Source organism: Citrus clementina, unplaced genomic scaffold, assembly GCF_000493195.1.
Source record: "Citrus clementina cultivar Clemenules unplaced genomic scaffold, Citrus_clementina_v1.0 scaffold_1, whole genome shotgun sequence".
Lineage (NCBI taxonomy): Eukaryota > Viridiplantae > Streptophyta > Magnoliopsida > Sapindales > Rutaceae > Citrus > Citrus x clementina.
In genome coordinates, this window is record NW_006263303.1 from 8,632,254 (window position 1) to 8,645,295 (window position 13,042).

The 13,042-nt window shown below is 31.3% G+C and overlaps 1 protein-coding gene across 3 annotated transcripts; it reads right to left on the reverse strand.

Moving 5' to 3' along the window:
• Positions 1 to 841: 841 nt before the first annotated feature.
• Positions 842 to 3,362, reverse strand: LOC18055675 (probable caffeoyl-CoA O-methyltransferase At4g26220). Of its 3 annotated transcripts, none has more exons than XM_006451332.2 (6): positions 3,177 to 3,362; positions 2,265 to 2,340; positions 2,103 to 2,182; positions 1,683 to 1,827; positions 1,395 to 1,526; positions 842 to 1,289 (listed from the first exon to the last, which is right to left on the reverse strand). In XM_006451332.2, the coding sequence occupies exons 2-6, from the start codon at positions 2,328 to 2,330 to the stop codon at positions 999 to 1,001; spliced, it is 714 nt and encodes a 237-aa protein (XP_006451395.1). In that variant the 5' UTR covers positions 2,331 to 2,340; positions 3,177 to 3,362; the 3' UTR covers positions 842 to 998. The 3 variants fall into 3 exon arrangements, with proteins under 3 accessions (XP_006451395.1, XP_024034410.1, XP_024034409.1); XM_024178642.1 differs by having other exon boundaries at positions 2,265 to 2,370; positions 3,185 to 3,361; XM_024178641.1 differs by having other exon boundaries at positions 2,265 to 2,370; positions 3,177 to 3,361.
• Positions 3,363 to 13,042: the final 9,680 nt, after the last annotated feature.

The following is a 13,042-nucleotide window of genomic DNA, read 5'->3' on the forward strand; positions in this document are numbered from 1 at the left end:
GCGTTGGAAACTGTCCAATTGGAGTGCGATAGTGGTATAGGAAATTTTCAACAAAACCGTGAAATGCATAAAGATCGAAAAGAACACCAACGGCGAAAACAGTTTGCCAGACCGACAATTGCCAATAATTTTTTATAGACAAAGGGTTCAATAATAAGTATTCCCACTTTCGTTAAATTTTTAATAACTAAACTTTTCTAAGTGATCAAAATAAACAGACTAATTTCTCCCCCTCAAATAGATGCCATACTAAAATGATAGGATAAACATATATAGAATGAAATAAAATTCATTCAATTCAGTAGATTTCTACCGAAATTCCCATAACATAATTTTTACTATGTTTCATTTTAGTATCCTCTACTATCTTAACTGTTGTAATGCCTCCATTAATATGTTAAATAAATATCTCGAGTAATACTTCAAAGTTCAATAATATGATTTTTCATTATTACAATATGATGATACAAATGGTAAAAAATTTGTGATTGTAATGCATTAATAATTCATATCTAAAGTGTTTTCTAATCCATTACACAAAAGTCACGCAATGTTATCAGTTGATCACAAATAATTCTCCTAGCATTGCAAGTGAAAGTTAATATATTTGCAAATTCATCTTTTTTGAGATTTAAAAGGGACTTGTCCTCCGTTTTAATTTATAACTTTACTTAGATGTTAATTTAGAAGCAAGGCAAAATATCGTTTCAGAGGTACAAAGGACTTAAGAAACCACGATAGAACTAATTCCTTTTTACATCTTCTGGAATTTCAATTTTGCTCGAGTATAAAGAAGTACCCAAGACAAAAATCCGCAGCAATAGGAAGTGTAATCAAGAAATTGTCAACCACCTTAGTTTTGTCTTGAATTCTCAAATTGTTAACAGGTAATTATTATTCATTCCCAATGAATTATTTAAGCAAGTTAAAGGGACCCTCACAAACAAACACTGCCTATATCATAGAACAAGTAAAATGTGAAATTTTCAACTAGAAATTTAGAATATACGCCAGCAGATTGTGATCCCATCACCTAAAGGAACATGAGAAAGTTGGATACGAGGATCATCCGCAAGTGATCTGTTAAGGTCCAATGTTGCTTGCCTGCCACCTCTTAAATGGTCCGGAACCTGCTCTTCAGACATTGCAACTGTTCCCCCCCAGAGTGTGTTGTCATATACAGCTATACCGCCCACTTTCAACAACTTCATCAACCTCTCATGGTAGTTCCAGTAGTTGACCTTGTCAGCATCCACAAAAGCATAGTCAAAGCTGCCTTCATTTTCACTCTGCAGCAGATTCCAGAAAGGATATTTGTTCAAAAACAAAAGTCAATTGAGTGGAAGATTAACGTAGGGAAAAAAGGCACGTGTTTCAGAGTATTAAATCCTTACATCTTTTAGTAGCTGATCAAGAACTGATAGTGCCTCGGACTCAATGAAGTTTATCTTGTGATCAACTCCAGCCTTTTTAATGACAGGTAATCCTATTTCATATGTCTCACGATTCACATCAATTGCCATAATCTGCGCTATTATGTTTCTAGTCAGAAATAGCTTAATAGGCAAGTGCATGATATGAAAATAAGATTAAAACAATTTAACAAAACCATAACATATTACAAGAACACTGCATTTGTAAATTCAATTTTACAGCATCACGTATGATGATGGACTATTTACCTGACCATCCTCTGGAATTGTAAGTGCAGTGAGGAGAAGAGAATATCCAGTGAAAACTCCAATTTCAATAGTTTTCTTGGCATTCACTAGCTTCAAGAGCATGGCCATTAACTGACCTGCATCTGGTGCAGTACTCATCATGGCCCTGAGAATTAACTAAGCAGCATTCTAAATACACATTGATATGAATTGATAACGTTTGAAAGTCTTATCTCAAATTTATGGCATTTTCAGTGAATTCCATAAACAAGCTTAAAGGTTCCTTTAAAGGGTACTTATCTAATAACAGAGGCAGTTATATAGTATTCGTCATCATTCAGTATATTTTAGGAACTTAATCCTTCTACGAGGTGGTTAAGAAAAGGATGAAAAATTGTAGCTGCTTAAAGAAGTGTATTAAGTATATATAAAGACAGATACCTTGGATGGTCAGCAGTAACGTCCCTTATCTCCTTCAGATGCTCTGGCTCTCTTGGGTAAACACTCGTCTCCAGGATATACTGCCACAGTAACTGTTATAATTAAAACTGAAGAACAAGAAAACGTAATAATCGTAACAAAGAGAACGTATAGGGATGATACCCTGTATAACTCTTCACTTTGCAACAATCCCTTGCTACTTGCTGCTTTTTTTGCCTTTTCTGCCATTGCTCTCCACCTGCTTCACACAAGATATTTTGACTGACTCCTAAAAGGAGAAAAAAAAAAAAATGAAGCTTTCTTCCAAACTGCACAAATTCTAAGTGACAGGAAGTAATAAGATCATATGAAGATGTCATTCTGATGTGCACATATGATAGCAAGTGATGAACATACAGAAAAGATAATACCATTATGTGATGCACATAAAGACACAGATAAAGGCCATTCTATGATGAATATATGACAAGAATCAAAACCTTGATGGCATAGAATCAAGACTATTATATCATACTGGAGATAAACAAGACCATTGTGAAGGTAAATTTGGAAGATGAATCCTGTTTTATAGTGTTTAATTATCTCTTTTTATGTCATTTGAGTTTATTGCACAGATTGGCTCTTTTTCATAACTGTTATTCAGTTAATTTGTCACTAATGTGAAGAAGGAAAATTTTATTCTTTATTAAAAGCTAGGCACCAACCCTGAGTCAAGATTACAGTTACATCTATAAATTCAGGTTCAAATATTTACATCGTAACAAATACAAACGTTAAAAATCCAGGAAAATTATGAATAAAGGAATTATATAACAAAAATAAAAAAGTATTTACAAAAGCAAGCAAAATTGTTTTAGCTATAGGCCAATCTATCAGCGTTAGGCTTTCTAATCTAATGCCAAAATGATCTATATAGATTAAAAAATAAATCTTGGATTAAATTAAAAAAATCTAAAAAATTGTTATAAGAAATACCAAGGGCATCATTTATATCGACGAACAAGGCAAATTTCATAATTCAAGCACAGAGAAAAGAAATTCACAAAGATAAGATAAAGAGAAAAAGGAGAGAACCCAGATACAGTAATGTGAAGACAGCAATCCTGGTAATAATAAGAGGATTTGACCTCTCTTCCTCCTGAGATATTAGTTTTTTAAATGCTCGAATCCGCCCACGCATATGGGTTGGAACTTGGAAATCGAGTTGCCTTCTGGGTAAATAAATATAAATAAATAATTACAAAGCTTTCACTTCGGTTTTCTTTCGTTTAACATTACACTAATGATAAGACTATAAACTCCTCGCACAAATAAATGTAGCAAAAAGAGATTAATTGTATAAAATTATCATATAATTTAAAAAATAATACTTATTTATATAAATTTATTTATAGTTCTATCATTATTGTTAATATTAAAAATATTCTTCTTAGGCCTACAGACAAATTACTTCTTAAAATTTACACCATAGTCCTTATTTACTTAAAAATCATCAACAAACCACAAGAGATAAACATGATCTCAAATATTTTAATTTTATATACACATTATGTTGATATAGTACAGGATAGTAGTTTTATTAAAGTTCAAGGACGCTATTATCTCATATGGTGTATTATACTAATATACCATATGATGTAATAGCTTTTTCAGATTTCAACAAAATACAAGATCTTGAATTGGATATATATGTGTGTTTGTGTGTGTGTATATATATATATATATATATATATATATATATATATATATATATATATATATATATATATATATATATAGAGAGAGAGAGAGAGAGAGAGAGAGAGAGTTTAGCATCGATTTAATAGTGATTCTTAGCTACATCACTGATATCAAATATAAAATTTCAATAATTTCATATCTCTATAATTTATATCTCAAGTGATGTGTCATGTGTGTTTGTTGACATAATTTTTTATTATTAATGTGATAATTGACATAGTGCTGAAGTGATACTAAATGTTCTTGTTCTAGCATACATTCTTGAAAGTAAAAAAAAAAGTTAGCTCTTAAAGAGAGAAAACATCTAATTAATGACAAAGATAAATCCAAATGAACTAATAAGAAATATTAATGATTAGAAGCTTAAAAGTGTTATCATAAACTATGAATAATAAGCTTATATATACTAGCAGCTAACTTAATCTTAGTTCTTCTTAGACAAAAGAAATAATCTAAAATCCTAAATAGATTAGAATTACAAATATGACTTAAATAAGCTTAATAAAACCTGATAAATCTTAATAAAATACTAAATACTAAAGTGACTCAAATACTATAATTTCTAATATATTCCACCCTATATACTTCCTACATAAATCTCCTCCTCTGCAGAAAAAACTTATTCCTGAGTTTTGCTAATAATAAAAGACAATTTGAAGGATGAAACTTAAAGTAGAGTAGCAATGTACCTTGGAGCTCGAACTCGTAATCTTTTATACCAATTTTCCTTGAAACTTGAAATGCTCTATACTTTATTTTCCTTTTGGTCTTGATAGTCACTCTATGAAAAGGTAAAGTCTTATACGAACAAATAACTTCTAGGCCTCTCAAGTCTTTTGTCAAGCCTTGCTCAATGTTCCTGCCAATTAACTTTATCTTTAGTAACCATATCTTCTTCAAGAATAACTTTCTTGTCTCCACTATGAATAGGCAAAATTATATCAATTATCTTTGGGTCTTCTTGAATAATTGGTTGGCTTTAACTTCAAAAATCAATTATCTCTACATGATACTTTTGAAGTATAATGCTCTTTTCATCAACTTGATTTGATGAAGTCATATCAGTCATATTACCTTTTATAACAATCGATGCCTCTTCAACTTGAGTTTCTTGAAATTCAAATGTACCATTCAACTCAATGTTCAAATTAAGATCAGAAGCTACCTCATCTTGGTAATTTTGGGCACGACTTCAATTATTTTCTGATGCTTATAGGTATATCTTTGATTAAGTTGAAGTTCTAATAATGATTCTTGAGATTCTCTTGTTGAACTCTCTGTTGCCCCAGTTGAACGTTGCATTGATGGCAATGCCTTCATTAAATCTTGTAATGCCTTATTGATAGTTCAAGATGTTTTTCTCGTCGTTCATCTTCTATTTCCTCTTCATTTGAATCGTCTAAATTCGGAGGGGATAAAATAGCTTTTGCATTTCTACTAGAGCTACCTATTTCTTTAGCTTTGTTAATTGTCCTTTGGTTATCAAAATAATTGCTTGGATCAACATTATTGATACACTTTATTACCTAGTTATCTCTTTGGGCAAGTTTAATTTCTTTTAAATCTTATTTCACACCACGTAATATTTCTTCTATTACTATAATATGATTTTACATTGACTGTAAGGTTTTTGTTGTTTTGTACGATGCTTCTTTTAAATGGTTTTGTGATTATTTGAGTTGCTTTAATCTTCAAATTGAGTATTGCTTTCTCCAAAAACCATTATTGTTTTTTGGTTTTTTTTGGGGTTTTTATAAGAATAGAAAAATTAAAGGATAATAATATAATTAAAAGAAAATAACATGCAAAACTTATAGATAAAAAAATATGAATTTACTGACGATGGTGATCGGGGAAAAGGGAAAAGAAAGGTAGAACTGGAAGTTTGATGTTGGTGAGTGTGATAGCGTGGTGGTTTGACTTGGACCGAGATGTTTGGATCGAAAAATTGAAGTGAAGGTTGCAATTGGAATCTTGGTTTCATTTATAACCAACAATGAAATAGCGGATTGAGGCAATAGTCCAAAAGGATAGAGTGAATAATGAAGAAAAGTTTGGTTATGGCATGGTGGATGAACCAATGTGGTTTGCAGCCAAACAATTGGTAGTTAGTGTAGTAGTTGCGGTTGTTTTGGTGGTGTTTAGGTGACAGTTCAATGGTGAGATGGGTTAGGGGTCTGATGGACAGCTTTTTCTGGTTTTGATGGGGGTGGTGATTGACGAAAAAGATGAAGAATAACAGTAACAGTAGCCACGTACGATGACTGTGAAAGTAGTTATTGGCGGTTAGGTTTTTTGTTGATTTTTTTGTACTTAGTGGAATTAATGGATAATGAAGGAAGGATCAGTGTATGGAGGGTGGTTGGTGGTTAGGAAACCTCAGCATGGTGGAAACCTTTGCATGGTATAGAGAAAACTTTGATACCACTTGACGCAGTGCGAAAACGATACTAGATGTCGCTTTAGCGTACGTTCTTGAAACTCAAGAAAGAATAACTCTCAAATAGAAAACATCAAATTAACGACAAAGATAAACCCGAAAGGAATAATTGAAAATATAATTAATGAAAAGCTTAAAGGTGTTGCCACAAACTATGAATAAAAAGCCTATATATACTAGTAGCTAACTTAATTCTCGATACTTATAAAAGATACTCTAACGCTTATGTTTGTCTTTCTTTAAAAAGTGTTTAAAATAAGAAGTATTGACTTTCGTTCAATCTTTCTTGTTATTAGAATGCTTTAACTGGTTCTAAATGTTCCACCTTCAAAATCGATTTGTCTTTGTTCTTTAGTTTATTATTTGAATCTTAAAAGGCATGTGATTGTGAACATAAAAGTTTTGTCTACATGTTTCTTTTGCTCTAAAAAAGAATATCAAGTAGAAGTAGTCATGGGTCTTTGACCCGAAGATTCACTCACATAGTAAGTGCTAGTTTTACTTTTTATTATTATTATTCTAGCTTTTAAGATAAATAAAGGTAGTTCTAAGAGTATAGTTAACGATTAGTGAAAGCTTTAAGTTCAAGGGTGGGTGAGAGTTAATGAGGATAATGTAAGGGGAGGGTTTATTGGTGTGTGAAGCTTTAACATCCCTTTAAAGCTCTAATGGATATAGCAAAGTTAATCCATAAATTTAGGACAATAAATTTAGAAGAGGAGTACAAGGATATAATTTCTTTTGTAAGTAGAATGAAGTTAGAAAAAGAGAAAATATCAACTAGATGTTTGATTAGAAAAGCATTGTAAACAAGATGTGTAAATAAAGAAAGGCTTAAAATTGTGATGCAATAGGCTTGGAGAATGGAAAAGAGGTGAAGATAAAGCTTAGGAGAAAATATTTTCTTGTTTTAAAAAAGCTCTCATAGTTCGTTAAGAGTAGGCAACATCCTAAAATAGGAGTTCACAAAAGCCGCCTTTTAGGTTTAAATACATAATGTCCTAATAATGTGTATGGACGTGGATACCATTAGGGAAATAAGATAGAACATTAGGAAAGTAGAAGATGTTGGTACTGATGCTGAAAGGGAATGTATTGGAGAATTCGTCAGAGTAAGGGTATCTATAGGTATTATTAAGCCTCTGAAAAAGATTCTTACATAAAGCTAGAGAATAATAAGACAGTGTCAGTGCCACTAGTCTATAAAAGATTACCAGACTTTTGCTTTTGTTGTGGGTGTATTGGCCACTTATACAAGGAGTATGTTAATTACAAAGGGTAGTACAAAGAGGATTTGGCTTATGATGTTTGGTGAAAGCAATCAAATCCACTAATAAACCCAAGTCTAGTACAAGTAGGGAACAATAGAGTAGAGATTCCAACAAACCGCACAAGGAATATGCAAGCATAGAGAAAGCTATAAGTCCTCAACAGAAACATGACCAATCAAACTCAGAGGGTGAAAGTAGGTCAGGGTCAACCCAAAAAATCAATAAAGGATCAATGTAACACTAATGAAAACTTGTCAAGTGGAGAAGGTTATTGAAACATCATTAATAAAAGAGGTTGAAGTTCCAAGAAAGCAGCAAGTTGACTAAAAAAAAACTAATAAAGGTAGCTAGTAATATCACATCCTAAAAAGAGCGGGGCACAAAGGTTGGAAAAGAAAAAGTGAGGGAAATTAAAGTTGAAATGTACACAAACAAATGCAATAATTTGGGCCTAAACTACAATTATACCACAACACCAAATCAAGCCCAAATTAATTTGGAGACAAAGGAGAAGGAAGTTAATGGGTTCAATTGAAATAAACGCAAGCCAGAAAAAAGAAAATGAAAAAAAAAAGGCTAGAAGCACAAGTAAGCATAGAGGAATTGGTTTCGGCTAATAGCTTCCAAACGACCTAATAGTGAGATAAACTGAGCAAGCCCTAAAACCAAACAACATAAGAAAGTAAGCCTAAACAAAACAACACCAAAACACCATCAACTCAATTCCCCTTCAGCACAACTTAAACTCTACGGGATGCTACAATAAGGGAGGTAATGGAAGTATCAATTTCAACAATAGAGGGTTCATTGGTGGTAGCTGGAACCCAATCCTGTCAATAGCCATGAATATCCTTAGCTAACTGTTTGGGGTTTACAGAATGACTAAACATTCCTACCTCTAAAAGAAAATCTTGAGTTGCATAGACCTCAAATTGTATTTTTATGTGAAACAAAGTTGATGTCTAGGTAAATTGATTAACACTAGAAAGTGTATATTTAATAAATATTAAAATCATTATTTTGTACTTACAATGTTGATAACACTAAGAATTTCATCACATTTACAAATCTTTAACCTATTTTATGACTTGTTTATTTTTATATATTTTTAAGTATGATTGATATGCTTTGTAGGAAATTCCTAAATTAAGATGCTTGAATTGAAGATTTGGATGTGAAATTTAGATTTCGGAGACTTAGAAACCTTTAGAAAAATCACTAGTCTTTTTTTATCTGACATTATTTCTAAATGGTTGAGATCGTGCCACATGTCCGAGCTCACATGCACCTTGTTGTACTAGATTTAACACATCAAATTGGGAAGATCAAAAGGAGGATCTTACTTTGACTTCAAATGTAGCCATTAATTATGTTGAATTCAACGATCCATAATGGTAGCAATTTCAGACCCCTAGATTGCACTATTAAATCTCATCCCATGGTTGCAATCGTAAGCTCACCAAAACTTTCATGTAAATACCCACACTTGATCACTCAAAATTTGCCTACATAAAAGCAAGAGCTTAATTAGGTGTGCTAGATATTGGAGAAAGAATGAAATGAGAGAATTGTGTGGTGGATTTTAGGGATGAGCTTTTTGGGTGTAAATCTAGAGTGAATTTTAGAGGAAAAGTTTCTTGTCTTCTCTTTTGTTTTTCAATTTTCTTTTATTGTACATCATGAGTTATTAAATAAAATGAGTGTTTTTCTTGTCAATATAAATGGCTAATTTAATAAACTAAGGTGAAGGGTGAAGCTTGAGGATTTAGATCATGAAATTAATTACCCTCTTAAGTGAGTTCTTGTTGGAGAAAAATCAGTTTTTTAATTTTTATAAAAACTTTTAGGATCGCTCTCATACAATATATAAGAATTTGTAATCTTGAAATCGTACCTAGAAAATCCGATTTGACTTTTTCCGCTGAAGTGATTTAGACTCCCAGATCACGATCCGTCACCATCTCTTCTGTTAGATCACGATCCGTCACCACCACTCCTATTAGATCACGATCCGCCACCAAATAATCTTCCAGACTATGACTCAAGATTGATCTGCACTTGACGCGTGGGCGCCTTTATCACCACTAAAGCAACTAGCACGAGAAAATTTTTCTCTCAAAATTAGAGAGAAAAAATCTTTTTCTTTGATCCGTATAAAGTGGCTGCTATTTTTTTCTTTGGGGAGAAAATAAGCTCTTTTGTATCTCTATCTAGTGAAAATCCTAGGCTCCATTTTTTTATATTATTTAATTCTATTAAATCAAGTTTGATTTAAATTAAAAATAATAAACCAAAAGTAACATTACTTCTTTTTTGTCATAGGAGCCCACCTTGTAAAATAACACAAAACCTCTTAGACACAAGTACATTACATAGAGCCTCCCACTAAATATTATATTTAGGTTTTTAACCCAAATAGCTAGTTATCTTGCTTATTAATCCAGTAGTGGCGCTGTCAATTAAATGAGCTAACCTGGAGATCATTTGGGAACATACAATAGTGGCTATAATAATTAGGCATGTAATTAAACTAGCCCAATTATTTAATTCCAAATCTACTCCACTAAAAGATTGGAACTGGCCTCTATAATTGTATGCTCGAATAATAATTCGTCTCAAGCCACATCATTTCTTTACTGCATAATCCTTTGTACCACATCGTTAATTAAATCGATATCTCAACTGTCCAATCGATTTAGTTACATCTTATTCTTTGATACTTACTTGTTTTCTCTAATGATCATTTTTAACATACTAAATATGTTGACACACTCTGGCCAGAGAATTCTATGATCAAGTGCTGAAAACCCATCAAGAGATGTGTTGTACAAATTCTATATTGTTAATCTATAACTCCAACACTCATAATTGCTCCCACCAAAATACCGGGTAATCTTGACCACAATTGTGTGTCGTGTCCATTGGTAACTCAAATGGAATAACAATTACAATCATGAAAACATAACTAACTCAAGATTAAGATTACAGTAAAATCAATGCCTATGAGATTTAATAAGTCTGACAGTCATTTCAAAGTTAATTAAATCTCGTATGTGATCTAGCTCAATGTAGTCAAACTACATCAATAAATTCATACACGATTAAGACAAATCATTCAATGAATTCACTACAGTCTAAACATAAATAGAGCGCCCAACTCTATTTATCAACTGCGAACTTAATTTATTTAATCATAAGATAACTTGTATTTATGTCTTCTGTGAATCCATATGATGATCACATAAATACATATAATATGATTAAACAGACCTTATTCAAAATATTTATGCAATTGAAAATGTCTCAAATATTTTATTAATCAGAAAATAAATTAATATGCTTTAAAAGAGCACATAATCCCAACAGTTTTAAGTTTATTCTAGTTGTTACATATTTATAATTTGTATTCATTTTTTACCGGTTACTTTTATGGCATGTTAATTTATAGATGTTCATTCCCTTTGAATCTATATGACATTTTGACATGATATCGACACACCAACATTATGTACTTGATCCCATATTTATTTATACAAACTGTTGGTTAAGAATTAAATGACATAACAATTAATTGGCAAAATAAATGCAAAATACAAATATGAGAGAGCATTATGACTATAATTTAAAAACCGAGAGTAAATCTCATAACTTTAGTGCTTTTCTAGATTGTTCCCTATAAATTTCTTTTCTACAATTAATTTTTGTTAATAATTAACTATTATATTTTTAAATTCCCTGTGATTTGACCCCGTACTTATCAAAATGAAGTTTTCACAAGTTTTATAATAATACCAAAATTTCAGTCCTTGAACTAGTAAAGTGAATTGGAGCTTGATTATGACTTGTCCTTCGCAGGCTAAATGAACATGGATTTTGGACCTCTAAAATTAAAATTAAGGCTTGAAATTTAAATTGATTACCTAATTAGTCGGTAGTTTTTAAGAGATTTTTTAAAAGAAAAGAGTTCCACCTCTCGAGGTAAGTATTTCTTTCTTTTATCTTTCTTGTAATTTCATTTTTCTTTAATTCCATTTTTTTTTGCATTTTATTTTATGCTTTATTATTGTTGGTGGCTGGTTCTATAATACTACCTAAATTGTTAATATTTTGTTAATATGTTGTTATCTTTGATTAATTATTTATATGGCTAGTTCAACCGCCTATTATTTTAATTTTAGTTAACTAATTTTTAGTTTATTTATTTTTCTTATTTATTTATTGTTATTTTAAAGTCTTGTATATATATATATATATATATTGTATATCGCTTGCTTATTTAATTTTTAGTTTTTTTATTTTGCGTAATTTTCATTTAATGTTTCATGCATTACTTGTTTCTGCATCATTTTTTTTAACTTATTTGACATTCACTCATACATCATCAGCATTCTATGAGACATTCATCTTGTACAAATAATGGCAGTTTAATTAGAAAATCACCTTCACTACCCTTAAACATGGCTAACTTCGAATCTTATAAACTTTCAGAGCAAGGAAATAACCAAACCCCACAAAATTTGCATGAACATCATACACTTAGCAATTTCATACATCCTATTAGAATAGGAGCACTGTCATGCATAGTTTTCCCTTGTGAAGTATCACGTTTTAATTTCAAATCTTGTATCATTCAACTTTTACCTACTTTTCATAGTTTTGTGTATGAAAATCAATACCTATGTTTGAGAGAATTTGAGGAAGTTTGCAATACTTGTATTGATCAAAATTATAGCATGAACATAATCATACTTAATTTTTTCCTTTTTCCACTAAAGGAAAAAGATAAAACATGACTACAAAATCTTAGGTTAGGATCTATCACAACTTGGGATAAAATGCAAGCAAATTTTTTAAAAATATTCTTTCCACCTTAGTTCTTTTAAAAGTCAAATCACTACCTTCACTCAAAAGTCAGGAGAGATTCTTTACCGATGTTGGGATAAGTTCAAAGAGTTACGTAACATTTTCCCACATCATGTTTTTAAAACATTGTGGTTAATGTCACATGTCTATGCGGGATTAACATCCTTAGTAGATAAGTTGTTGAAATGATGTATAATGATGAGTTTAGAAACAAAAGTCCTGAAGATGCATTAAATTATCTTGACATATAGCAGAGAATGCACAACACTTGGACATAGTTTATGAGTAGTCGAGTAAACCCCAATTATCTCTATTTGGTAAATGCATGCACAACCTTAAGGAAAAAGAGTGATCATGTTAAATCTATTCAAGATATTTCATGTCATATTTGCAGTTCCACTGACCATTTTATGCAGGATTGTCTAACCTTGCCAGCTCTGAAAGAAAGTTTGCGTGAACAATCAAATGTCATAGACAATTTCAAAAGGTTGAACCCTATCTATACTCATAGACCTATAACTCCAGTTAGAGAAATCACCCAAATTTCAGTTGGAGAAATGACAATCATGCACAAACTTTATAACCACATCCTCTATGTCAGAATTTTCAAAACTCACAAGGTTACC